The sequence below is a fragment of the Cervus canadensis genome, chromosome 30 (genome assembly GCF_019320065.1).
Source record: "Cervus canadensis isolate Bull #8, Minnesota chromosome 30, ASM1932006v1, whole genome shotgun sequence".
NCBI lineage: Eukaryota > Metazoa > Chordata > Mammalia > Artiodactyla > Cervidae > Cervus > Cervus canadensis.
The window spans coordinates 2,374,217-2,401,106 of NC_057415.1; the positions used below are offsets into that span (position 1 = coordinate 2,374,217).

The following is a 26,890-nucleotide window of genomic DNA, read 5'->3' on the forward strand; positions in this document are numbered from 1 at the left end:
CAAAAAAGGCAAAGGCAGGGTGGACAAGGCTATGCTTCCTACCGGGGGGGCGGAGCGTCTCCACGGAGGGCGCGGGCGGGCTCCCGAAGCAGGCCTCAGTCAGCCCCCTTAGTCAGGACCGCGGTTCTCACGGTGTGGTCCGCAGCATCCATCTCACCTGGGCACCTGTTTAGAAATGCTAATTTTCTGGATCCCTCCGTGGGAAACGGTGGAGGTGGGGCCTAGCGCTTGTTGTTTTAACAAGCTCTCCAGGTGCTTCTGAGGCGCCAAGGGGAGGAAAGAGTGGAAGAATGGGATGGGGGCTGATTAGACCCCTCCCGGGGCCCCTTCCCAGGCTTCATAACGACCCGCTGTGGGCGGCCGGGCCCTCAGGTGAGGCCGGAGTAAGGAAGCCGGAGAGGGAAGCGATCCGAGGAGGAGCCGATGAAGTGAGCGGAGTCCGGGACGGTGAGGAGGAGAGGTTGCGAGAGGGCTGGCCCCGGGGGTAGGGTGGGCCTGAGGCCGCGCGCCGAGCCGCCTTCCCCGCGGGTGCCGGGCGCTGCACCTCGGGGTGCTGGGAGGGCCGGCGGGGCAACCCTTCCGCTCGGGGCGCTCCGCCGGGGCCCTCCAGCCAGGGGATCGTAATGGGCCTTTCCCCGGCAGCTGCTCGGCGCCCGCCCGCATCATGAATCGCAGTCCCATTAGCTGCACCTCCGAAAAGGAGACGCTAAGCCTGCTCTGGGGTGAGTGAGGCCCCAGGGTGTCCTCGGAGCAGCGGGGTCCTGGTGGCGGGGAACGTCTTGGCGGGAAGAGAGAGGGCTGGAGGGAGAGAGGGGACGCCTCTCCCGCTGTCTCCGTCTCCCTTCACAGGCTGTGAGCTAAACCAGGAGAGGCCGACGTGGACCTTCAAACCCCAAAAGGTGGGGAAGCAGGACTGTGTGCTGTTGCTCAGTACGGTGGGTACCGCCCCTCCGAGGAGGGGAGAAAGGATGGGGCAGCGGGGAACTTGGCCAGACACGCAGGAGCAGGTGGCATTGTCCCCACAGCGGGAGCCAGGCTTCCCTCCTCCGCCCTCGCCCTGGGGCTGAGGAGGCGCCCTGCGCCTTTTTCCACCCGCTCAGATTTCCCTGGGGGAGAAAGCCAAAGAGGAGGTGAACGTCGTGGAGATCGTGCCCTCGGCAAGCCAGGACGACAAGAAGAGGAAGCCCCTCACCCTGGCCTCGCTTCGGGCCTCGGTCCTCCCCATGGTGAGCTTCCCCGAGGGCCTAGGAAACCCTGGCTCCAGCCCCCGGAGGCCCTGCTCAGGCCTCACCCCTGTGTGCAGATGGACACAAAGGTGTGATACAGGGGCTCCTGCAGATGTACAGCCGGTGCCGGAGAGAAATAGTTTTTGTTGTTTAGTCGCTAAATCGTGTCCCACTCTGTGACCCCGTGGGCTGTATGTAGCCCACCAGGCTCCTCTGTCCAGGGGATTTCCCAGGCAAGAATACTGGAGTGGGTTGCCATTTCCTTCTCCAGGGCATCTTCTCAACCCAGGGATCAAACCTGTGTCTCCTCCATTGGCAGGTGAATTCTATACCAATGAGCCACCTGGAAAGCCCAGGGAGGCATATAGCCCAGCACTAAAAGCCTGGACTCAGGAGCAGGGAGCCAGCTTTCCATCCTGGTCCACTCCCTTTTTTTGTGGAGGGGAGAGGGGGGCTGTGCACATTGAGTCCTAACCACTGGACAGCCAGGGAACTCTAGTCCACTCTTCACTAGTTCTGTGACTTTGGGCAAGTTAAATAACTTTTCTTCAAATCCATTTTTCAACTGTTTACTGCTGGTGACCGTATACTGTTGGTGATTTACACGCTGCTTGTGTATCCAGACTGTGTACCCAGAAATCCTCACTTCTAGTGATTTGAGTTTTCTGTATAGATGTTTGTGAATAATGGCAATTTTTGTATTTGTTTTTTTTAATCTGGTACACTGGCTGGGACCTCCAGTATAATATTGGATAAAATGATAATGGTAGATATCCTTGTTTCATTCCTTTAAAGAGGAATGCTTCTAACATTTCTCATTCAGTATGAAGTATGTGGTAGATACTCTTTGTCAGGTTAAGGGAGTCTCTGACTAATCCTTTGAAAAATTGACTTTTCCTCTTTTTAATCATTATTGGTTATCAAAAGTGTTTCTATTCACATGATCAGGGGCACTCTCTCCTTTAATCTGTTAATGTGGTAAATTATAGTAATAGAATAATATTACACCAACTTTGCATTCCTGAGATAAACATTACTGATTGTATTATAAATGTCTAGATTTGCTGTGTTAATAAGACTCTTTTTTTAAACTTACATACTCATAAATGAACTTAGAAAGTGAAGTTGCTCAGTCATGTCCAACTCTTTGCGACCCCCGTAGCCTACCAAGCTCCTCCCTCCATGGGATTCTCCAGGCAAGAGTACTGGAGTGGGTTGCCATTTCCTTTTCCAGGGGATCTTCCCAACCCAGGGATCAAACCTGAGTTTCCCGCATTGGAGGCAGACACTTTAACCTCACCTTATTTGGATGTCAAGGCATATTAGCCTTATGAACCGAGGCATGAAGTGTTCCCTTCGTCTCTGTGGACAACAGTGATTTGAAGACCAGGATTATCTGCCCTTAAAGATCTGGGAGGTTGATCTGTAAAACTGCCCTCAAACCTATTTTTTTCTCTTATCAACAAGATCTTCCTAGATCTATCCATTCCCATAGTTTTACAGACCACCTATACAAATGAAGACATGGAAATTTATTCTGTAAACCCAGCCTCTCTTGTGCTCCACATACTGTGTCCAACTCGGTACATTAACAGTTATCTAACAGTTATTCCTGGTGGCTCAGCTGGTAAAGAATCTGCCTGCAATGCAGGAGACCCGGGTTTGATTCCTGAGTCAGGAAGATCCCCTAGAGAAGGAAACAGCCACCCACTCCAGTATTCTTGCCTGGGAAAATCCCATGGATAGAGGAGCCTAGTGGGCTACAGTCCATGGGGTCACAAAGAATTGGGAACGACTGAGCAACAAACACTTCACTTCAATAGATATTACAAACTTAACCTATTAAATCCAAATTCTTAATTTTTATGTATGACCTTTTCCCCCATCCCCAAATCTGATCTTTTCCCAGTAAATAGCTATTTAGAAAACCTTCGAGTAGCCATAGCTAGGACTTCAGAAACTATATTGAATAAAAGTGGTGAGAGTGGACATCCTTGTCTTGTTCCTGATCTTAGAGGAAATGCTTCCAGCTTTTCACCATTGAGTATGATGTTAGCTGTAGGTTCAGAGATGGTATTTTACATTTTTATTTTATTATTGCTCAGTACTAGCATATAGTTATATAAGTGGCTTTTGTACTAACTGACCTTGCTAAATTTGCATATTAGTCCTAACAGCTTTTTATTGATGCCACTGAATTTGCTATGTGCTTATTCATGCCATCTGTGAATAAACGCAGTTTAACATCTTCATTTTCTGTCTCTGTACCCGGCATTTCTTTTTCTTGTCTTACTTCACTGACTAGGACATCAAGTACAATGATGAATGAAAGTGGTAAGAGCAGGACTATCCTTGCCTTTTTCCAGAGGGCAAATATTCAGTCTTTTACCATTCAGACGGATAAAAGATTTTTGTAGATGCCCTATGTTAGGTTAAGAGTTGTATCAGTCTTTTTCAAGAACCAGATTTTGGCTTCATCAATCTTTTTCTATTGTTTATCCATTTTTGTGTTTAATCTATCTGTTGTTAATTTCCTTCTTCTGCTTATTTTTGTTTTAATTTGATCTCTTTCTAGCTTCTCACAGCATAATCTTATCTTATCCCTTATTAATCTCATATTGTTTTTAGGCCCTTTTTGGACGTGATTTCATGCTATGATTTCCTTCTGAGCATGTTTCTGGCTTCATCCTACCAATTTTGCTAAGAATATTCATTTTAATTCAGTTCAAATAATTTTCTAGTTTTATTCTTCACTCCCTGGGGTACTTAGAAGTATGTTTGCTCTTTAGTTTCCAAATAATTAGAGATTTTCCATTATTCATTCTTTAATTGATTTCTATTTTGATTGTGGTACGAAAATATACATTATTCGATTTCAGTCTAAATAGTGTTGTGACTTATTTTATGGCCCCTAATATATTCTGTCTTGGTGAATATTTTATTTATACTTGAAGAACACGTGTTCTCCTGTGGTTGGGTATATTGCTGTGTAAATGTTGAGTATATCATGTTGGTTGATGATTTTGTGTGAGCCTTCTATATCCTTACTCGTTTTCTGTCCACTTGATCTCTTAGTTACTGAAAGAGAAATATTGAAGACTTCAACAATAATTGTGTCTTTTTTCTATTTCTCTTTTTGATTATCAGTTTTGCTCCATGTATTTTGAAACTCTTTTGTTAGGTGTATCCTAATAAATTCTGTGTTTCTAAGATTATTAAATCCATTTGGTTAATTGATCCATTTATCATTATGAAGTGTTCCCTTTTTCCCTGACGAATATTTTGAAGTCTACTTAGTCTGATTGATATAGTCAGTCTAGCCCTCTTTGTATTATTAGTGTTTGTGTATTTTTCCTATTCTTTTATTATTTTACTGAAACCTCTGTATCTTTATGTATAAATTGGATTTCTTTTCTATAACACATAATTGAGTTTTACTTTTTTTTTTTAACACTTTGATCATCTGACTTTTAGTTAGAGCATTTGCAAACTTTTGAGCATTATTTCTTCAAACATTTTTTTTCTGTTCCATCTTTTTCATCTCTACTGAGGAATCCAATTATCAATACCTGTCCCACACTTCATTTTGCTCTGTCTTCTTAAAATATTTTTCCTGTGTATTTCATTTTGGATAGTCTTTACTCAATGTCATTTTTCTTTTCTTGCACAGTATCTAACTTGCTGTTAATCTCATTAGTGTATTTTCATCTAATTAGATGACAAATCCACAGATCTAAGAAATTCTATGAACCCCAGTGTGTCTTATAATCAAATTGCTCAAAACCAGTGATAAGGAGAAAATCTTAAAAGCAGCCAGAGTTAAAAAGGCATCTCACACAGGGGAACGAAGACAAGGATGTCAGTAGATTTCTCCAAATAATGCAAGCTAGAGGACAATGGGAAATTTTTTGAAGTGTTTCATCTTGACTATATCCATTATTTTATTCCTCTTTTTAAAATTCCTAGTAGTGCTTATCATCTTTCCTTTTTTCCCTTCGCTTCGATCACTGGGTATTAGACTTTTTTTTCTTTTCAAAGAACAAGCTTTTGATTTTGTTGATGTTTTCTATTGTTTCCTTATTTTCTGTTTTACTAATTTCTCTGGTTATCTGATTTTTGGCTTGCTTTGTTCCTTTTTCTTATTTCCTGAGTTAGCTATTTAGTCCATTCATGTTCTAGCTTATTTTTTCCAAGTACATTTTGTTTGTTTATTTTTAGTACTATAAATTTCCCTCTGAAGATTTTTTAACTGCATCGTTTAATTTGTGTTTTGTGATATTTTCACTATTTTATTTTAAATGTTTTCTGATTTCCATTATGATTCTTTTTTGTTTTGTTGGGGTTTTTTGTTTGTTTTGCCTATGCCTCAAAACTTTCGGGGGATCTTAGTTCCCTGACCAGAGATCAAACCCACGCCCCCTGCAATAGAGGCATGGAGTCTTAACCACTGCACTGCCAAGGAATTCCCCCCATTACGATTTCTTATTTGATGCATGAGTTACTTAGAATTTTTAAATCCCAAAGATATATATATATAAATTCTGTGCATTTGAGACTTGATTTGTGGCTTACTACATGGTAGTATTATAGGATTATATGTATGTCCATTAAATCAAGCTTATATAGTCAAACCTATATATTTTTTGTCTCTCTGATCTGTTGATTACCAAAAGAAATGTGTTAAAACTTCCTACTGTGATTGTGAAGTTTCAGTAGATTCTTCTCATAATTTTGTTACTTTGTATATGCTTATTTTTTAATTGAAAATTTTTTTAGATAATTACAGATTCACATGCATTTATAAGAAAAGATACTGAGAGACCCCTGTATGTTTTGCCTAGTTTTCTCCAGTGGAAACAGTTTACAAAACTGCAATATGGTATCAAAGCCAAGATGTTGACATTGATACAATGCATGGGTATTGTTCTATACTACTTTATCACCTAAGTTTCTTTTTAATTTTATCTATTTATTTTGGCTGCACTGGGTCTTTGTTGCTGCACTGGCTTTTCTCCAGTTGCGATAAGTGGGGGTTACTCTCTAGTAGTGGTGCACTGGCTTCTCATTGCAGTGGCTTCTCTTGTTGCAGAGAAGCCTGGGGTGTACGGGCTTTACCTAGGTAGTTCGGTTCTTGGTCTGTAGAGCACCGGCTCAATAGTTATGACCCACAGGCTTCGTTGCTCTGCAGCATGTGGGATCTTCCTGGACCAGGGATCGAACCTGTGTCTCCTGCATTGTCAGGAAGGACTCTTTATCACTAAGCCACCAGGGAAGCCCTCACCTAAGTTTTATATCCACTATCATAGCCAAGGTACAGATACCATAGCCAAGTTTCAGCAGCCCAGAGATGCCTCATGTTTTCCTTTTATAACCACACTCACCTGTCTCCTGTTTCCTCACCCACCCGCAGTCCTGGCAACCACCAGTCTGTCCTCCGTTTCTAAAATATGATCATTGACATATAATCAGACATATGTAACTTCTTAGGAACTGGGTTGGGTTCTACCCCACCCCCCAGCATATTCCCTGGAGATTCATCCAAGTTGTGTGTGTGGTTTTTTTTATTGCTGACTGGTATTCCATGGTACAGAAGTACCACAGCTCAACCAGTCATCTGTGGAAAAACTAGTCTGATTCCAGTTTGGGGCTCTTAAAAATAAAGCTTCTATGAACATTTGTATATAGGTTCTTGTATAAGCCTAAGTTTCGATTTTTCCTGGGATAAATGTCCAGGAGTGCAATTGCTGGGTCACATGGGGTGGTTGCACATTTAGTTTCTTAAAACTGCCTAACTGTTTTTTAAAGTGACTGTACCATTTTGCATTTCTACCAGCAATGCATGAGTGACTGAGTTTCTCTGCATCCTTACTGACACTATCTGTTATTTTAACCATTCCAGTTTGTGGGCTTCCCAGGTGGCGCTAGTGGTAAAGAACCTGCCTGCCAGTGCAGGAGACATGAGAGACATGGGTTCAAATCCCTGGGTTGGGAAGATCCCCAGGAGGAGGGCATGGCAATCCACTTCAGTATTCTCGCCTGGAGAATCTCATGGATGGAGGAGCTTTGTGGGCTATAGTCCATAAGTTTGCACAGAGTCAGATACAACTGAAGCGACTTAGCATGCAATATGTGTGTAGTTATGTCTCACTGTGCTTTTAATTTGCATTTCCCTGATGGCTAATGACGTTGAACATCTTTTCGTGCGGTTCTTGCCATCTGTATGTTCAATTAAATGTTCATGTCTTTTGTTCACTTTCTAATTGTATTGTTTTGTTACTGTTGAGTTTTGCTAATTCTTTACATATTATAGACCCTAATCATTTGTCAAATACATGGCTTGCAAATATTTTCTCCCCAAGTTATATCTTGCCTTTTCATCCTCTTCACGTGAACTTTTACAGAAGTTTTTAATTTTGATAGGGTCTATTGTATTAATTTTTTCCTTTTATGACTTTTGATGTTAAGTCTAAGAATGCTTTACCTAGTTTGAGATCATGAAGGTTTTCTATGCTTTTTGTCCAAAAGTCTTACAGTTTTATGTTTTACACTTAAGTCCATGATCACTGTCACATATGCCATGAGGTTTAGGTGAAGGCTCATTTCTTTGCCTGTGGACATTCAATTGCTCCAACTCCATTTGTCGGAAAAGCTTCCTCCATTTCATTGACTTTGCACTTTTGTCAAAAAGGTTGCAAGTATTTGTGTGGATCTATTTCTAGGTCTTATGTTCTCTTGATCTCTGTGTCTATCTCTCTAATATCACACTGTCTTGATTACTATACTGTAGTTTTGTGTATGTCCAGACTATGTTGATGCATATAATTTATAGGTTATCTTTCTTGTAAAATTGTTATCTTCCATGTATAATTGTAAATATCTTCCTTATCTAATTCTTTTTTTTCACATCCATCTGGATCTAATTCTTTTCTTTACATGGTGATCTTCTTTATCCCTAAAATGCTTATTGAATTAAAAGCCTGTATTGTTGTTCAGTTGCTAAATCGTATCCGATTCTGCCACTCCATGGACTGCAGCATGTCAGGCTTCCCTGTCCTTCACTATCTCCCTGATTTTGCTCAAACTCACGTCCATTGAGACACTCATGTTGTCTAATCATCTCATCCTCTGCCGCCCCTTCTCTTGTCCTGAATCTTTCCCAGCATCAAGGTCTTTTCCAAAGAGTCAGCTCTTTGCATCAGGTAGTCAAAATATTGGAGCTTCAGTATCAGTCCTTCCGATCAATATTCAGGGTTGGTTTCCTTTAGGATTGACTGGTTTAATCTCCATGCTGCGCAAGGGACTCTCAAGAGTCTTCTCCAACACCACAAAGTCTGTATTGTCTGATAATTATTTTGTTTCCCAGGTAGCTTTACAACATTGACAATGTTATTCTATTCTTCTGATTTCTGATGTTGAAATCCTCAGTCTGTCTGATTATTGTTTCTTTTTTGAAGATGTGTCCTCTCTAGTTGATGTTAAGATCATCTCTTTGTCCTTATCTGTCATTTCACCATGGTATGTTCGGGTGTGGATTTATTTTTATTTGCCTGTTCATGGCTGAGGATCTGTCTTGGATTGTTTCTGGAGAACTCTTGGTTGCTATTTCTTGGAACACTGACTCCATCCTCTCCCGTCCCTAACTCTATTGGATGTACAATGGACCCTCTCATCTGCCGCCACGTTCGCTTCTTCATATTTTATGCGTGTCTCTCTGTTGCACACGGGGTAGTTTCTGCCCAGCACTTCTCCAGCTTGTCAGTTCTTCTTTCAGCTGGTTTTACTCTGCTTCCTAACCATTTGTTCACTTGATTTCAATGCATATGCTTTTTTATTTAAATTTATTTTTAATTGGAGGATAATTATAGTTTTGTGTTGGTTTCTGCCATACATTAACATGAGTCAGCCATAGGCATACTTCTGTTCCCTCTCTCTTGAACTTCCCTCCCACCTCCCTCTGGTTCTACCCCTCTAGGTGGTCACAGAGCACCAGATCTGAGCTCCCTGTCACACGGCAAATTCCCACCGGCTCTCTGTTTTGCATATGGTGATGTATATGTCAATACTACCCCCTCAGCTTGTCCCACCCGCTACTTCCCCACTGTGTCAAGTCTGCTCTCTCTGTCTGCATCTCCACAGCTCCCCTGCGGTATTTCAGCGCTTATGTTTTCCATGTCTAGAAGCTGCTTTTGGTTCTTTTTATTTTTGTTAATATCTTGTTCTTATGGTTCTGATTCCTGTTTTATATTTATATAAATATATTCCTATTTTATATTTATATTGGTTTTCATCAAACTCATTTCATGTTGCTTAGGTTGTTATTCTCTTTTCTCAGATCCATGGTTGTACTAGGCTGCGTCGTTTTGTTTCCGTCTGGTACCTCCAGCAGTGCTATTCCTCGTGTGTTTTGTAATTTTAGATGGTGAACTCATCTTCCGGTTGGGTTTGGTTCTGTTTTCTGAAAGAATTCTGCATGAAAAGAACTCAGTCTCCCAAGAGACTAGTTTCGTTTGCATCTGCCATTTGCCCCAGATATATCACAAGCCTGGGGTTTTTATACAGCTCTGTTAACTTGGCAGTCACCACCAAGTAAATTCAGACTTGGTGTAAGTGAGAAGTACACCCGCAGCTCTCAGCTTCTCACAAGAGGCTCTGTTCTCTCACCTGGGAGTTCTCCCTTCCCTCCTTTGACGGCGGGTCATCCCCTGGGTGGATGGGTTGGGCTCCATCAGTCCACCCTCCTCAATCCTTTACTGAGATGTAGCCATCTGAGGGTCCCAGCCCGCGTGAGGGGGCTCCATCACAGCCCCCCTCTTGAGCCCAGGCCCTTTGTCTCCTGTCCACGTGAGTGTCACAGCCCAAGGACATTTTCTTCTTTTGGGGGCTGTGCTGGGTCATCTTTGCTGAGCGCAGGCTTTCTCTAGTTGTGAGTGGAGGCGGGCTTCTCACTGGAGTGGCTTCTCTTGTTGCCACGCGTGGTCTCTGGAGCAGACTCAGCATGTGGCATGTGGTGTCCTCCTGGACCAGGCTCGGCGTGCGGCCTGTGGGGTCCCCCTGGACCAGGCTCGGCGTGCGGCCTGTGGGGGTCCCCCTGGACCAGGCTCGGCGTGCGGCCTGTGGGGTCCCCCTGGACCAGGCTCGGCGTGCGGCCTGTGGGGTCCTCCTGGACCAGGGACTGAACCAGTGTCCCTTGCATTGCAAGGTGGACTCTTGACCACTTGACCACCAAGGAAGACATCTTCCCTTCTGCTGTGGCATCAGCCCCTACAAGGGCTGCTCGTCTTTCTGACCACGGGAGCCTCTTTCCTGTCTTACTGTTCAGGCAAGCAGTAAAAACATCAAAGTACATTTTGTCCAGCATTTCTAGGTGTTTGTGGCTGCAGAATTTGTTTTCACTTATCTGCTCCCCATCTGAAATAGGAACTCTAATTTCTCTAAGCCTCAACATCCATCTCTGTAAAGTAATAGCACCTCCTTTGTGGCCTCCTTGTGAAGATTTAAATAAGATAAATGAGGTAAAATACTTAGCATGTGGCCTGGCACATAGTAAAAACTCAAGGAATTTAAGTATCGTTATTGTTACTCCAGAAAACTTGCAAACTTTGGAAAAGTAGAAAGAAAATCAATACAGTACTGTGCTGTGCTTAGTCGCTCAGTCGTGTCTGACTCTTTGTGATCCCATGGACTATAACCTGCGAGGCTCCTCTCTCCAGACAAGAATACGGTGGGTAGCCATTCCCTTCTCCAGAGGCTTTTCCCAGCCCAGGGATCGAACCTGGTCTCCTGCAGGTGGATTCTTTACCGTATGAGCCGTCAGGGAAGCCCTTTAAGACAATAGTAAAATGATAACATAACTTTGCATCTGCTTTTCTCATTCGATCAGTGCTTTAGTCAGCTTGGCTACCATCACAAAATACCAGAGTAAGTGGTTTGAACAGCAGACGTTTCTTTCTCCCCTCTCTGGAGACTAGACATCTCAGACTGGGGGGCCCACGTGGTTGATGTTTGATCAGGGACCTCCTCCTGGCTTGCAGACGGCTGCCTTCCTTCTGTGTCCTCACACAGCCGAGGGAGAAGGCACTCTCTCTGGTCTAGGCTTCTAAGAGCACTAATCTCATGATGAGGGCCCTGCCTGTATGACCTCATCCAACCCTGATTATGTGTCAAAGGCTTCATCCCCAGATACCATCACATTGAGGGTTAGGGGGCTTCAGTGGGAGAATTTGAGGGGATGCAGTACAGTCCATGGCTATAAGATTTCTCTATTCAACAGCTGCCCCCCAGCTTGGAAGCCCCCCTGTGATCTTGGCAGGAATGAAATGATCAGATCCATGTTCTTCTCTCCCAGAGTCCACCTCAGCAGGGAAGGCCAGGGGGTTAAGAGTGCAGAAGGGTTCAAGGAACCCCTGAAGTTTGTGGCGGAGGGGAGGGAATAAATTGAGCATTTCTGCCTGAGGCCAGGCCCCCCCACGCGTCCCAGGCATCAGGTCTCAGTGGCTTGTCCTGTCTCCCCCTCCTCCCCTGGCCCTGCCCCTTCTCCTCCTCCCCCTTCTCTGCCTCTCCTCCCCTCCCCCTGCCCCTCCTCGTCCTCCCCCTTCTCTGCCTCTCCTTCCCTCCCCCTGCCCCTCCATCTCCCCCTTCTCTCCCCCTCCTCCCCTCCCCCGCCCCTCCATCTCCCCCTGCAGGTCGTTCTGGGGTTGGAGTTTTCCCCTCCAGTCACGTTCCAGCTCCGGGCTGGCTCTGGACCCGTGTTCCTCTGTGGCCAGGAACATTACAGTAAGTCCAAGCTTGGACCTAGTAAGGTCTTCGAGTACAGTGCCCGGCACAGGGACAAGGACGTAAGAGGTCCTCAAACACTTGAGCAATTCTTCATGGGTAGAAAAGATCACCAAGGCAACAGAATCACCAGCAGCCTGGACCGAAGGCATGGACATGGGTCCTAGCCCCGGTCCTCCTTTACCCTCCACCACATCCTCGTGGACCACAGACCCCTCAGCTGTAACACCAGGGAGGGGGGGGATACTTGGTTTCATCTTCCAAGACTAGCTGTAAGGAATACATGCCGTATTCAGGAAAAGCACTTAATATAATTCCTGGTAGCAGCACACATTTAAACATTACCTGCTATGAAGTATTATTGTTTAGTCCCTAAGTCGAGTCTGACTCTTGGTGACCCCATGGGCAAAACCCACCAGGCTCCTCTGTCCATGAGATTCTCCAGGCAAGAATACCCGAGTGGGTTGCCATTTTCTTCTCCAGGGGATCTTCCCAACCCAGGGAGCAAACTCACCTCTCCTGCATTGGCAGGCAGATTCTTTACCACTTAGCCACCTGGGAAGTTTTGGGTTGGCCAAAAGTTCCTTCAGGTTTTCTGTATGCTGTTATGGGAAAACCCAAACGAACTTTTTGGCCAACCCAGTATGGAGCTGTGGCAGTAACATGGTCCCCGGCAGACCGCTGTGCTTGTCATGTCCCTTTAACTGCCTTCTCCTCTGCCCAGTGGCGCCTCTCTCATCAGGGTTCTCTCCTGCTCCAAACCCCAGCCAGGTTCCACCTCCCTCAGGATGAGCTCCTGGGCTGCTGCGTCCCCAGCCTCCCCCTCCTCCTCTCACTCGCTCCTTCCCGAGTGCATCCCCTTCCTGCCGCCAGAGCTGTACCTCACCCTGTTCCCCCACCCTCCTGCCGCGGCCTCAGCCCTCACCCACTCGCGCTGCGCTTTGTCAGGGGGGCCAGAGAGTGTCTGTGGGAGGCAGGCAGGCAAACACTTCCCACTGCCACACTGGGAGATCTGGGAAGGGGAGCTGGGCAGAGGCCCCAGGGCCCCGAGGCCCTGCCCCATCTCCCATGCCATCGCTGACATTTCAGATCGATCCTGGGAGGAAGTGGAGGAGGAGGAGGAGGACCTGGAGGAGGAGGAAGATGATGATGACGACGATGAAGATATTGATATGTTCCTGGAGGAGACGCCCGTCAAACAAGTGAAGAGGCTGGTGCCCCAGAAGCAGACAGGTGCTGCCAAGGTGAGGGAGGGGTGCCTCAGGGCTCCCCAAAAACCTGGGCAGAGGCTCCAGGCAACCCCTGCCAGGTGCTCAGGCCAAGTCTTCTCTGGCCCTGGCCTCTCCCAAACTCCCCCTAATGCTCGTGTTGGTTTCCAGGAAAAAAAGATGGAAAAAAAAGAGGAGGCAGTAAGGTAACTCTTTCCATCTATTAAATTAGCCAATGATTAGCATCTCTTTAAACGAGATACATAGTGCTTGAAAGAGAATGCCTCACGTGTGTGCAGGTGTGTGGGGACACGTGTGTGCAGGTGTTTGGTGTGCAGGCCTCATGCATGTGCAGGTGTGTGGTGGGTGGGGACACGCGTGTGCAGGTGTGTGGTGGGTGGGGACATGTGTGTGCGGGGACACACGTGTGTAGGTGTGTGGTGGGGGGGGACACGTGTGTGCAGGTACATGGTGGGCGGGGATACGCGTGTGCGGGGACACAGTGGGCTGCTGCTGTCGGCTGGCAGAGCCTTTCTGAAAAAGGTTAAGCAGTTCTTCCTGTCTTGATTTCATTCCACTTGCGGCAGTTCCTTCCAAAGAACCCCATCTGAAATATGGGGGAAATTATTCCCAGGTGGCTTTGCATGCCAATGCAGGAGATGTGAGTTTAATCCTTGGGTCGAGAAGATCCCCTGAAGAAGGAAATAGCAACCCACTCCAGTATTCTTGCCTGGGAAATCCCATGGACAGAGGAGTCTAGAAGTCTACAGTCTATGGGGGTCACAAAGAGTCTAACATGACTTAGCAACTAAACATATGCACTAAGAAACTTATCACTTCATTATTCTAATAATAGTATAAAATGGAAGCATTCTAACATCCATCCATATAACAATTGCTTAAACTGTCACGTCTTCTCAATGGAATGCAACATCATGCCCATGAAGAATATAGCAACCTGAAAAGTGTTTATGAAATTCAAAGAACAGGATATTATTTTCATTTTATTTCACATGTTTTCAGGACAAGCAAAAAAGTTCTGAAGGGAAACAAAATGTTAATATTGATAGGAGGTAAAGAAAATTACAGGTAGTTTATTCTCGTCTCTGCTATATTTTGTGCAAGGTGGTTAACATCTTTTATGATGAGAAAGAAGTATTTGTGTCTTATACACAAATAAAGCAGATAGAAGTTTAAGAAAAAAAAAAAATCTTGTTTTGAAAAGAGTCAGGAACTTCCACCAGTGGTCCAGTGGTTAAGACTCCGTTCTTCCACTGCAGGGAGCACAGGTTTGATCCCTGGCTGGGGAGCTAAGATCCTGCATGCTTTGCGGCACAGCCGAGAAATAATTTTTTAATAAAAAAAAAAAAATAGTTGGTCCCTGGCAGGTGACAGGCGGTGAAGTGAACCTCTCTAAATCACAGTCCCTGCTTCCTGGAAGTGTCCAGGGCTCAGCTCTGCAGCCTGGGATCTAGTACGAGGGCCTGGGGCTATTGGTGTGGAGCTGAGTCTCTAATCCCTTTTCCCACTCCTTGTCCAACCCCACCCCATTCCAGACACCACCTTAAAGGGAGCCCTGCTGGAAAGTGAGTACTGCTAAGAGGCTGTCCTCCTGGGAAAGTGGGGATGGTCTCTGGGAAGGCGCTAGGATGGGGAGGGGGTGGGACACTGGAGCCCCCCTTCTCTCATATGCCAAATCCACACCCAGACCTAAAAAGCCAGGACGTTAAAAAGAGATGAGGAGCCAGGAGCGCCTGGCTGCAGTGACCGAGGGAGAACCCGTGAGACCACCGTGCTGAGTCTGAATGTGACGGACATGATGGGGGGCCAACCCAAGAGCCTCTCACCCTAGCTCTTGGTTGCTGCAGGAAGAGCCCTGACTCAGTCACAATAAAGGTTGCTTTGCTAGGACCTTGTTTCTGCGTGTCTCCCTGTCCTAGCCGGCTGCAATGAGCCCACATGTCCAGCAGAGGGAGGCCGTGTGCCGGCACCCCCGGGCATGCCCACCCCAGCCGTGTTCTGCTCTCTACCTTCCTCTCTTTCCCTGGCATCACCCCCATCCCCAGCTTTCGGGGGAAGAACCAAGTGTCTCAGCCCCTTCCCTAGCTTTGGGAGAGGGAGCTGGAGCTGGGGTGGGTCTTCCTGCGTCCACACTCCCTTCTGGCAGGGCCTGTCTGTCCAAGATACACAACTGAGGGGTGATAGCTGCCCACCACCCCCACCAGGAAGGGCCCAGCCTAGACCTGCTCTCCCAGGTCTGCATCCTGTCTGGGGGGAGCTGCTCACAGGGTGAAGGTCTGTGTCAGTCTACCTTCAAGGGAACCTCCCAAGTGGGGAGACAGGCAGGCTTGCTGAAGCCTATGGAAGGTCTCTCCCAGAAGGTGGGCAGTGAACACTTTCAACTCCCAGGCTAGAATTCTCTGAGGGCCGCAGCCAGAGCCACAAGAACAGGGCTCAGTAAATTGCTGGCTTGGGGCCAACAGGATTGGAAGGGGGAGGTGAATGACTCATCGCCTGGCGCTGGGCTTCTGCTCCCAGCAGCCTGCAGAGCCACTCTGAAGCCAGGTTCAACCATGGTGACATGCAGGTGGCTGTCCCATCGGGACCTCTCTGAGCTTCTCCCTGCCTCTAATCAGCACCCCATGGCCAGGCTGAAGTGGACCAATGGGGATCTGGCCCTGCCCTCCCTCCCTCCCTAGGACCCCCGAGTATGGGTCCCAGGAGGCTGGAGCTGTCTGAACACCTGCATCAGAAGGGCAGGCTTCAGTCTCCCTGTTCAGCGTCTCTCGATGCCAGAAAGAGGTAGAGGTGGGCAGGGCTGGCGTTCTTTTTTTTTCTTTTGGCTGTGCCGGGTGGGTCTGCATTGCTGTATGGACTTTTCTCTGGTTGCAGCCAGTGGAGGCTCCTCTCTAGTTGCCCTGCTCGGGCTTCTCACTGAGGTGGCTTTCCTTGTTGCAGAGCACGGGCTCTGAGGCAGGTACGCTTCAGTAGTTGCGGGTCACCGGCCCGAGAGCACAGGCTCAGTCGTTGTGACACATGGGCTTAGTTGCTCTGCAGCATGTGGGATCTTCCTGGACCAGGAATCAAACCCATGTCCCCTGCGTTGGCAGTTCACTGTACCACCAGTGAAGTCCAGGGCTGGCTTTCTTGCTTCTGCTTTCTACACTCCATGAGGCAGGTGTGAGTTTTGTCCTGCCTTCTAACAAGGGAGAACATGGTACTGACCTCAGTCACCCAGAGTGACAAGAGACATCAGGTCTGGCTTCAAGTAAGCAGCTGGCATTGACTGTGGCCTCATGCCACCAAGATATAGGGCGGGCAAGACAAATTCCTTCAAGTGGCCTAGAGTCTAGTGGAAACAAAGGCAACAACGTAATTTCAATGAGCATCAAGCTGTGGAGGAAGCAAAACACGCTAATTTCGATGGTGGGGGTGGGCTGTTTCGTTAGATCTGAGAAGGTGCCTCGGAGGAGACCATGGATAGGAAAGGGATGATGGCTGCGTGTGGAGCTGGCAGAAGGACATTCCCAGGAGCAGAGGGTGCAAAGGGCCTGAGGCGGAACAGGCACAGAGATACAGACAGAAAGAAGGCATGATTGTGGTCACGACACCGTTAGCCGGGCACTACTCTGAACGCCTTCCGTGGGCTCACGCCTTTAATCCTCACGACTCTGCCCAGAGGAGGGTATTATTAGCCCCATTTCCCAGATGTGGAAAGTGAGGTACAGAGAGGTTAAACAACATGCCCCAAGGTCACACAGCCAGGATTCTGGCTCAGGTAGTCTGACCCCAGGGCCCTGTTTTTAACCACCCTGTGGGTGAGAGGCAGACACGAAAGCCGGAGGGCACAGAGGTCTCAAACTGAGAGCAGGGGTGAGAGTTGAGTCCGTGTGTAACTGGCGCCCAGGACGGGCAGCTCCGGAGCCCAGCGACAGCAAAGCCCATGTTCCCCTGCTCCAGCCTCAGGCAAGCGCCCCTGATGTTCTTTCCTCTGACTCAGCCACAGACAGTCAACAGCTAGACTGCTGATGTTTGATTTCCACGTGCTGGCTGGTGGGGGGGGTCAAACAGCAAAGACGGGGGGATCTGCGTTGCTGCAGAGGCCTTTGCCTGTCACCCTTCCCCAGCCCAGGCTCTTCTGTTTGTCAACAGGAAAGGGGTGGGCTGAGGTCGAGCAGGTGGTGACAAGTGGCAGGCCTGCAGGTGGCCGCCTGTCTGCACAAGCTGGGCTGCCAGAGGCAGGCGTGAGACGTCCCCGCTGGGGGGGTGTTGAACTTGGCACTAGGGAATGGGATTAACCACCAGGGCCCAGGCTACTCCTCACTCCCCTTAGCACCTCCTGCCACCCCCATAAATGTTAATGAACTCCACCCTTCTGCCCCCCTCCCAGCTCCCTCGCATCAGGGGAGAAAGTCAAAGTTTAGGTAAACTGAGGCTGGACTACATAAGAGGGTCTCTGCCTCTCTCTCCCTCATTCTTGTAGCACTTGACACTTTTCAGGAAGTGCCCTTCCTCTTAGCTGATGTGATGGATGGTAGTTTTGACATCATCGCTTGTGGCCATTCCCTTATGAAAACTTAGGAAGCTGACACCAGAGGGGTGAAGGAACTTGCCACAGGTCCACAGCCTGGAAGGACCTGGGCCAGGGAAGAGGGATAAAATTCAGAGGCCGGGCCTGGAACATTCCTCACTTGGGGTCCATCACTAGGGTTCCCACGGAGTAAAGCAGCAGAGTCAGAAGCCAGGCCTGCAGGTGCAGAACAGGAAGGGACGAAGAGCACAAACAGGCTGCCCAGCAGTGCCCCAGAGTCCCTGGCACCAGCCCCCTGGCTGAGCCCCAAGGCCAAGCTTGACAGCGGGCATTTGTTACCATGGAGACCCAGGCTGGGCTGGGGGCTGGCCAGTTAGAGCAGGCCCTTCCCCCACTGACAGGAACCAGGCTCTCTGGCTCAGAGACCTTGGACCTGGATGGAACTCCTCACACCTGCCTCTCCTCACTGCCTTCCATTCCCCAAGCTCACCCCACCACCCCAGACCCCAGGCTTAAGCCTCTCTGCTCTTACCTGTGAGTCCTGGGGATTGAGGTCAGAAGAAGGTAGCTCTTAATACTCTTCCAGGGAGTAAGAGCAGGTGAGGATGAGGGCATGGCTTCCGAAGAGGGAGCCGGCACCAATCAGTGGAGAGTTAGAATCAGGAGGTTGCCATGGAAGAGGCAGAGTTTCAGTGGGGCCCCTGGTGATGCTGCCAGTGTGGAAAATGGAAATAACCAGGGGGACCTTCGGTACCTTGGTCCCAACTGCACTGCTAACTAGCTGTGAGACCCTCTCTGGACCTCGCTGGTGAATGAGGAGGCGGGACCAGATGAAGAATCTCTTAAGGTCCCTTCCAGTTTTGACATTCTTTCTGATTGCTTCCGGGGCTTCCCAGGTGGCACAAGTGGTAAAGAGCCCGCCTCCCAATTGCAGGAGACACAAGAGACATGGATTCGGTCCCTGGGTCGGGGAAGCTCCCCTGGAGGAGGAAACGGCAACCCCCTCCAGTAACCCTCTCCAGCCTGGAAAATCTCACGGACCGAGGAGTTGGGTGCGCTACGGTCCATGTGGTCGGAAGGAGTTGGACCGAGCAGGCAAGCACGCATGCTGACTGCTTCCAACCCGGGCACATGTTACAAAGGTCAGGGCCGGGGGCAACGCTGCATCCCCCAGGCCGGCTTAGGCTCAGCTCGCCCTGGAGCCCCCAGCGGGGCGCCTGGGGTGGAGCCGGGAGTGAGCAGGGAGTTGGACCTGAGGTGTCCCTGCTTGTCAGTGGGTGGGGAGGGGTGGCAGACAACTTTGTGGATTGTTCCAGCTCAGGAAGGTGAGAAGGAGGCCTGAAGGTGAGAGTTTCTCCCTCTGCCTCATCTCTTTAGGTAAATAAATCCCCAGTCAGCACTTCCCCTTCTCTTCCCAACCTGGGGGTACTGTGACCTCCGGGGAGCCTACAGCTGAAGTGTGAGCTTCCCCCAGAGATGCCCCCTAAGCACTAGCCCCCTCCCACAGTCACCATCAGCCACCTTCTGCAGGGAAGGAACCATGGTGTAGAGTCCCTGCTCGTCAGCTCCCAGGACGGGGGATATTGGGGCATCTTGAATGGGAGCTGTGCTGGGCCGGGAGGGCGGGGACACCGTAGAAAGAATGCATGTGGAAGAGAAAGAGCAGGGACTTTGGAAACCTGACCACGTCATTTGCTAGATGGGTCTGTGGATGTGTGTTAGTTGCTCAGTCATGTCTGACTCTGAGACCCCGTGGACTGTAGCCCACTGAGCTCCTCTATCCATGGGATTTCCCAAGCAAAAATACTGGAGTGAGTTGCCATTTCCTTCTTCAGGGGATCTTCCCAACCCAGGGATTGAACATGGGTCTCCTGCAGCGCAGGCAGATTCTTCACCATCTGAGCCACCAGGGACTAGCTGGGTGATCCTGAACAAACGACCTATCGATGTGCCTCAGTTTTCTCGCCTGCAGAATGGGGTGATACCGGGCATGGTACTGGGCAGCGTGGGGCCACTGGGAGGTTGCTGGGCACTTTATCCCAGACAGCTGCTGGGGGATGGGAGCAGGAGGCCCCAGGCTCCTCTCAGCTCCCAGAGGCGCTAGAGATGGCTGCCAGCCTGGGGGGGATGCCAAGTGGGGCCCAGAAGATGTATCTCTGGCTTCTGCTTAAGCATGACTATCTCATTGGGTCCTCCAACATCCCGAGGCATCACTCTGCCCATCTCTCAGAGGAAACCTCGGAGACCCAGAGGCAAGCGGCTGATGCCTGCTCTACTCCAGTGGATCCACCCAGAGCCCCAGCTGCGTGGTCTCCCTGCCCCTGGCTCCCAAGCTGGAGCACCCCCTATTTGCTGCTAGTCGGGAGGGAGAGCCTTAACCCCTCCTTCCCTGTGGCCAGACAGCAGATAGGGGGAGCAAGGGGTGACAGAGGCTGTGGAAGCGCCTAGCCAAGCCCACCTCCTGCCCCCTGGAGGGAGGTTCCTCCTTTTAAGGCTGCTCCTGGTAATTTCCACCCGGAGAGCCAGAATCAGCGACCCCAGGCCTGGACTGATTGATACCTGCGGCTCACCCTTGGGGAGGTGGGCCAGGAGGAGGAGAGAGGAGGAAGGACCCTGCCGTTGAGGTCCTTGAGGGTCTGGAACAACGCAGGAGCCTGTCTCCTGATCCAGGAGCCCCCAGCAGCTCCATCCTCTACGCTTGGGCAGCCCCGCCAGAGGCTGGCGGCGGCCCGCCAGTGGCTGCTTTGCAGTCTCACTGGCCGGGAAGGTGGACTCCTCACACCTCAGTCTCCCAATTATACCCTCCTCCCCCTCCCCCTCCGCCCCTCTCTCCTCCTCCCCTCTCTCTCCTCTTCTCCACTGAAAACCTGTGGCTCGAAGAGACCTTGGCTTCTCTGGGACTCTGCCCCTGGGGACTGCCCACATCTGCTCCTGACTTTGGGAGCAGGAGGGCAAACGGCCCCAAGAAACCTCTCCGGCAATGGGAGCCACCCGCTTGCTGCCCAACCTCACACTGTAAGTGCGCTGCTCTCGGACCCCGACCCCGCTGTCTTGCTGCCATTTCCAGCCTCCGGGGCAGACTTGATGGTCCTGGGACTGCCACAAGGACCATGGGGTGGGCACCTGGGGCACCCTTGGGCTGGCTGTTTTGGCACCCACAACCAGGTCCACCTTGTCTCCCACACAGGTGCCTGCAGCTGCTGATTCTCTGCTGTCAAACTCAGGTAGGTGGGCATCCCCCCCCACCTAGCTTCTCCCTGTCTCTCTCACCCTACCAATGCGGGGGTTGGGGTGCAGTCTCCTTTTGGTGGACAGAGGCATATCCTGGCCTCTTCTCCGGTGCAGAAGACTCTGAGGTTTGGGGGGCTGGGATGGCACGGGGTAGGAGATTTGGGGATTGATAGACGTTTTCATTTCAACCCAGTTCCCCTGGGGTCGCTCCCACTCCCTCCATCCCTCCACACTGGGTTCCCCCCAAGGCTAAACACACAGGGGCAGCCGAGCCTGAGGGATGGAGCCCGGGAGTGGTCGGAAGAGGGCGGAGGGGATGGCTCAGGTGAGGCTTGTATCAATACTTGCAAGTTCTCGAGAAAGGACAGGTTTCCATGCAAAACCACCTGTGTGTGCCACACACCCCACCCCACCCCCACCAACACAGATGTCCTGCCGGTCATAGTCCTGGGGGGCATCTTGTTGGCACTCAGAATGCCCAGCCAGGGCGGGCGATTCCTTACCTATAGGGCAATGAGGTCAAGCCCAGAGGTTTGTATGGGACAAGACTCAAGGGTTTGCTTCTCCACACCCCCAACCCCAAGTCAGCCTCCCCCCAGCCACAGCCCCCCGTGCGAGGCTCGGTCCCTTTTTGTGATCCTCCATAAAAGTGCAGCTATTAAAATGCACTGGTCCAGAACCGCTCTGGGGAGACATCGCTTGGCTTTCCCAGGCCAGAGGCCGGCTTCTCTTCATAGCCAGTGGGGACTTTTTTTGAAGGTAAATGCCTTTTCTCTGAGCGAGGGAAAGGGGCTGCCTTTGAAGCGGTGGGGGGGTGGGAGAGAGAGAGACACCCCCCCTTTTCCTTCCCCCTTTTGCTCTAGCCCCCGTTCCAGGCCTTTTGCTTCACACATCCAGGGAGAGCAAGAAGAAAGCCCCCAGCTCGGCCAGGAGGGGGCTGGGGGTGGGCCCAACCTGTTCAGGAGGGGGAATTAGCACAATGGTGCGGCTGGCCAAGGCGTTTATGGCCTGGCTGAGGCCCCATTCAGGACTCCGGGAAGGTGGCAAAGCTGTCCTTTCCCCCTTGAAGTGCCCCCTCGCCCCCTTGGTGGGGGGGCCAGCAGGCCGGACCACAGCCATGCTTGAGGAGCCGTCTGACAAGCAGCTGTCTGCGACAGGGGAAGGGGAGGTCCCCCACACCCCCACCCCGCAGCGGAAACATGAAAGGGACAGGCCAGGTCCCGCGGGGAGAGCGACTTGTGGGCTGTGGGCTGTGGGGGGGCGTGGGGCTGCTTTTGTGCAGGGCTAGAGGGGGGATGGGGAGAGGCGGGGGTTTTGGGGAGGGGGCCCCCTCTCTGCTCCTGACCTGGAACAGACAGACAGGAGGAGGCTGCCCGCCAAGAGGGGCGGAGGGTCTGAACCTGGGCCAGGAGGCTGGGGCGGGGGACGGGCCGGACCTCCTCCCCCTGGCACAGAGGCAGGTCCCCCACCCCAAATGCTGGCCTCAGGTTTTCTCAGGGCCGTGGAGAAGTGGGATGGGCAGAACTGCTCCCACGGGCTGGGGTCGTGGCAACACTCCCGGGCTGTGGGGAGCTGGGGTCCGCCCTGGGCAGTGACAGACACATGAAGGGTTATCCCTGCACAGGTCCCGCTGTCAGCCTGGAGCTGCTCCCTCCCCGCCCCCTCCCTCCAAGCTGGTCCTTCCCACCCCGCCCTCAAGGAGACAGAGGCCCCTCACAGATGCTGGGGCTGGGGGGTCTAGCCCCGTCCAGATGGTTGCGATTGAGCTGGGATCAAGGTAGATTCAGGGATCTGGGGCATGGAAAGGCGGTCCCAGCACAGGCCAGCAGGATCCAGGTGGAGGAACATTTTAGAGCTAGAGCCGGAGCTGTCTCCAGCAGCTGGGAAATGTCATCCAGGGGTGCACCCTGCCGGAGAGTGAGCAGGCAGGAAGCGGTCTGCAGATGGATAAAGAGAGACCATGCTGGAGACGGCACTTGTCCTGGCTTTGTATGGACCACAATGCATGGTGGCAATGGCCCCTCTCCCCACTGGGGAAGCAGCAGGAGGCAGCCTCACCCCCAACTGGCCACGAGCCTCTGTTACATTGTGGCGTGGGCAGGCGGCCTCCCAGAACAGTCCCTGGGCCCCCACTGATAGTACCTCTCCACCTTCTTCCATGAAGGAGGCCTCTCCACCCTAGAGCAAGGAGGAATGCTGGATGGGGCAATGGCTTCTAGGGCCCTGAGCACCCAGGGGGAGTGGCAGGGGAGATGGGCGGGAGCTCAGGAGTTCTTGGTTAGCACTGTAAAGAGGTGTAAAGAAATGCTTCCAGGGGCCCTGCAGGAACTGCAAAGAAGAGTTTTAGTGCCCCCACAATGGTCCATAGACCAGCTGCTGTGTGTGCACGTACATTTGTGTGACTGTGCACACATTTATGTGTGTGCATGTACTGGGCATGGCCTGTGCGGAGGACTGGAGAGACATCTGGTCACCCTGGCTAACAGAACCAAGCCCTTGGCATTTTGGAGAAGGGACAAGCTCCCATCCTAGAGGCAGGGCAGGGGTCTGTCACTAACTATCTGTGTGGCCCCATGCACCTCCTCCCTAGATCATGGAGATCATATAACACCAGCTTGAAGCTTCCTTCCAGCTCCCAGGGTCATGATTCCAGACCTGAACTGTATCGAGCCTGAGCCTCGGCAGCCTCCAGTCCTCTGCTCCAGGGCAGACGAGGGGCCAAGAGGTCATGATGACTGACTCACACACTGGCCTGGGAAGGTCACAGCCAAGTGCCCCCTGCACCCCACACCTCTACTTCACAGGGCAAATGACCTGCCCCTACCACACTCACCTCCGCACCCCTCCCCCGGATGGACCTGCGGTGGTGTCTCCCAAAGCAAATTGACACTATTTTTCCCTTGGTAACCGCAAAGGGGGAGAATCACCCGTCTCCTAATTTTAACCAGTACGTGAGGGACCAGGGTGCCATGACTGACCAGCTGAGCCGGCGGCAGATCCGTGAGTACCAGCTCTACAGCCGGACCAGTGGCAAGCACGTGCAGGTCACCGGGCGTCGCATCTCCGCCACCGCTGAGGACGGCAACAAGTTTGGTGAGACCCAGCCCTCATGGGAGGCCACCCACACCCCTGTCTGGCCTCGCCTGGTCCAAGGGCAACCCCCCCATGCCCCTCACCCCCTCCCAAATTCAGACGTCAGGCCCCCTGCTACAGCCCTGGGCCGGCAGCCCCAATGGACGGAGGTTTCTCTCCCTCCCCACAGCCAAGCTCATAGTGGAGACTGACACGTTCGGAAGCCGGGTGCGCATCAAGGGGGCTGAGAGTGAGAAATACATCTGTATGAATAAGCGGGGCAAGCTCATCGGAAAGGTGAGGCCTGGGGGACAGGGAGGAACAAATGAACCTGCCTTCTGGGGTGAGGGCAGGCGGGGTCCCGCAGCATCCCACCACCCTCTGCCGGGCCCCACCCAGGACTGTGACTTCTGCGCTCACCACACCATTCAGCCTCCCTCTGATCCCTCTAGGCCCTGTGGGTCTAGAAGCCCTCTGAGAACACTGGCTGACCCATAAGGATCCTTGGCTCTGGTTTATGGGGTAATTTCTCAGTATAGTGAGGAAGAATTTTAGCACTTACATCACGTGCCAGCCCTCGTGTTAAGGGCTAAGGCCTGATCAGTGTTGAGAAGGCCAGAAGTTCCCCTCTTAACCCCTGCCCAAGGTAAGTGGAGTCCACAGGCTCCAAGTGGCAAGATTCATACTAACCACCTACTTGTGTAACCGCTAGTCACACTCTCTGCAACGGTGGGTCCAGAGCTGTGCAGGGAGAATCCATTTCCTTTTGCATCAGCCCATCCTGCATGCTGACTCTGGCTGTTCTCAAATATTTGCTTATTTTTGTCAGTCTTAGTCTTCTCATCTGTAAAATGGGCATAGTGTCAAAATCATCTACAGAGCCAGATGGGTGCGTGCCTGGTTCTTGACATAGCTGGTATTCTACATACGTTTACCCCTTCTTTCCATCACACTGTTGCCTACCCTCCCTCCACCCAGCAACACCATTCACCCAGATCAAGGACCGTTCTGCTTTATGAGTGCCCCCGGGTATGCACTGAACTGTGTAGTTACCGTGATCATTACACCCGATTGGATGAGCCAAGGCTCAGTCTGGCCGCAGCCCTTGCTCAAGATGTACAACTTAAAGGGCAGGGTTGTATTTAAGTTCAGATCCGACTTCAGCAATGTTTGTTCCTCTGTCCACCTTTGCCTCTCCATCAAGGGTGCCCACCTCACCAGGCAGACATTCTCGGGCACCCAGTCTCCCTGGTCCCTCCTTGGTCCTATAATATCAGCCCATTAGGCAAACACGCTGGCCAGGGTGGGCAGACAAACTCCCCTTCTCTCCTTCCTCCCCTCGGCAGCCCAGCGGGAAGAGCAAAGACTGCGTGTTCACCGAGATCGTGCTGGAGAACAATTACACGGCCTTCCAGAATGCCCGGCACGAGGGCTGGTTCATGGCCTTCACACGGCAGGGCCGGCCCCGTCAGGCCTCCCGCAGCCGCCAGAACCAGCGAGAAGCTCACTTCATCAAGCGCCTCTACCAGGGCCAGCTGCCTTTCCCCAACCACGCCGAGAGGCAGAAGCAGTTCGAGTTCGTGGGCTCGGCGCCCACCCGCCGGACCAAGCGCACGCGGAGGCCGCAGCCCCTGACGTAGTCGGGGACCCGGGGGCCGCCCCTTCCTCTCCGGCTTTCCCATCCCCTCCCTTCCTAATCCAAAGACTGGGCTGGGTGTGGGGGCCGGGGAGCCAGGGCCCCCAAGGGGGATGCGGAGGACCACCGAGCATCCCAGCCACACACCCCCACCCCACCCCCGCTGGAAAGGGGCAGGACTGCCGCTAACTAGGGCGGCTCCCCGGGGCCCCACGCTAGAGTCTCCCCTGAGGGTGGGCGGGCCCCCGGGAAGGAAGGTAGAAAAGTCAGGCTCCCTGAACCGAATGGGAAAGTCAGCGGATTCAAGGCTCCTCAAATTCTCCTCCCCGCGGCTCCCTCAGTCTGCCCCCAGCCTCCGAATTCCTCCTGGCCAGACGGTAGGAAGGGACTTTTGTTTTGGTTTCAGAAAAGAAAAAAAAAAGAGGGAGAGAAAAAAAAAAAAAGAGGGCTGGCCATTCTTCACATTCCACTACCCAGGCCTGCACCCCCATCCCTCAACTCCCAGCCCCGGAATAAAACCATTTTCTTGCAAACAGGTTATCTGAAGGGGGGCGGGGGAACTGCAAAACTGAACTGGGGACAAACTGGGACAAACTCCTCTCCGAGAGGAGAGGAGGCAAGCGCACAGGCCCGGGAGTGGGGCGACAGGTGGAGGCCGGGCTGGGCCCCGCCACGTCCCCGCAGGGGCAGGGGACACGGACAGGGGCAGCCGGGAGGGAGGGATGGTCCGGCAGGCCCCGCACCTCCACCCCGCGGGAGGCTGGCGGCCCACGACGCGCCCCTCCTCCGCGGGCTCGGGTTTCCTGGCTGGCACCGCGCGTCCCGTGCGACCTGCTGGGGCGCAGAAACCCCAATCCTGGGGCCGGCCGGAGCCGCCGGGGCCGAGGCCGCTGCCTCCTCGCCGGGAGCCAGATTGCTTTTTTCCGGTGAGGAGGTCGGGTGGGGGAGGAGCGCGGAGGGGCAGAAGGGGAGGCCGGGCGAGCCCCCGGCCTGAGCGCCCGGGTCCCCGCGGGGGCGGGGCGGGGGCCACACCTGGGGGAAACGCGCTTAGAGGCTGCGGCGGGAGAAGGCGGCTGCGGCGGGAGAAGGCGGCTGCGCCGGGCGGCAGGGGCGATCTTCCCCGCCTTCCTCCCGGCCCCGAGCTCCTCTGGTGGGCTTTCCAGGCGCCTCCAGGTGTGCGTTTGGGGAGTGGAACTAAGAGGTCATAAAACCC

General features: G+C 51.8%; 2 protein-coding genes across 6 annotated transcripts; both read left to right on the forward strand.

Annotated features, from left to right (window-relative positions):
* Positions 1-233: 233 nt before the first annotated feature.
* NPM2 (nucleophosmin/nucleoplasmin 2) lies at positions 234-15,116 on the forward strand. 4 transcript variants are annotated; one of them, XM_043452943.1, is made up of 9 exons: positions 306-447; positions 643-722; positions 850-935; positions 1,101-1,226; positions 11,909-11,999; positions 13,089-13,243; positions 13,379-13,413; positions 14,764-14,793; positions 14,916-15,116. In XM_043452943.1, the coding sequence occupies exons 2-9, from the start codon at positions 665-667 to the stop codon at positions 14,935-14,937; spliced, it is 603 nt and encodes a 200-aa protein (XP_043308878.1). In that variant the 5' UTR covers positions 306-447; positions 643-664; the 3' UTR covers positions 14,938-15,116. The 4 variants fall into 4 exon arrangements, with proteins under 4 accessions (XP_043308876.1, XP_043308877.1, XP_043308879.1 ...); XM_043452941.1 differs by lacking the exon at positions 643-722 and having other exon boundaries at positions 234-447; XM_043452942.1 differs by lacking the exons at positions 643-722; positions 13,379-13,413 and having other exon boundaries at positions 234-447.
* Positions 15,117-20,666: 5,550 nt separating this feature from the next.
* On the forward strand, positions 20,667-26,297 carry FGF17 (fibroblast growth factor 17). Of its 2 annotated transcripts, none has more exons than XM_043452945.1 (5): positions 20,667-20,753; positions 20,926-20,962; positions 23,885-24,062; positions 24,232-24,338; positions 25,388-26,297. In XM_043452945.1, exons 1-5 carry the CDS (start codon positions 20,719-20,721, stop codon positions 25,679-25,681), a joined length of 651 nt encoding a protein of 216 aa, XP_043308880.1. In that variant the 5' UTR covers positions 20,667-20,718; the 3' UTR covers positions 25,682-26,297. The 2 variants fall into 2 exon arrangements, with proteins under 2 accessions (XP_043308880.1, XP_043308881.1); XM_043452946.1 differs by having other exon boundaries at positions 23,918-24,062.
* The last annotated feature ends 593 nt before the right edge of the window (positions 26,298-26,890 follow it).

Excerpts from the sequence above, each read along its gene's own strand:
- FGF17 (XM_043452945.1), top strand. The coding sequence starts at position 20,719 with ATGGGAGCCACCCGCTTGCTGCCCAACCTCACACT. Across the intron at positions 20,963-23,884 it reads TTCTCTGCTGTCAAACTCAG|GGGGAGAATCACCCGTCTCC; the intron begins GTAGGTGGGCAT and ends GTAACCGCAAAG. Across the intron at positions 24,339-25,387 it reads GGGGCAAGCTCATCGGAAAG|CCCAGCGGGAAGAGCAAAGA; the intron begins GTGAGGCCTGGG and ends TCCCCTCGGCAG.
- NPM2 (XM_043452941.1), top strand. The coding sequence starts at position 291 with ATGGGATGGGGGCTGATTAGACCCCTCCCGGGGCCCCTTCCCAGGCTT. Across the intron at positions 13,414-14,763 it reads AAAAAAGAGGAGGCAGTAAG|ACACCACCTTAAAGGGAGCC; the intron begins GTAACTCTTTCC and ends ACCCCATTCCAG. Across the intron at positions 14,794-14,915 it reads AAAGGGAGCCCTGCTGGAAA|ACCTAAAAAGCCAGGACGTT; the intron begins GTGAGTACTGCT and ends ATCCACACCCAG.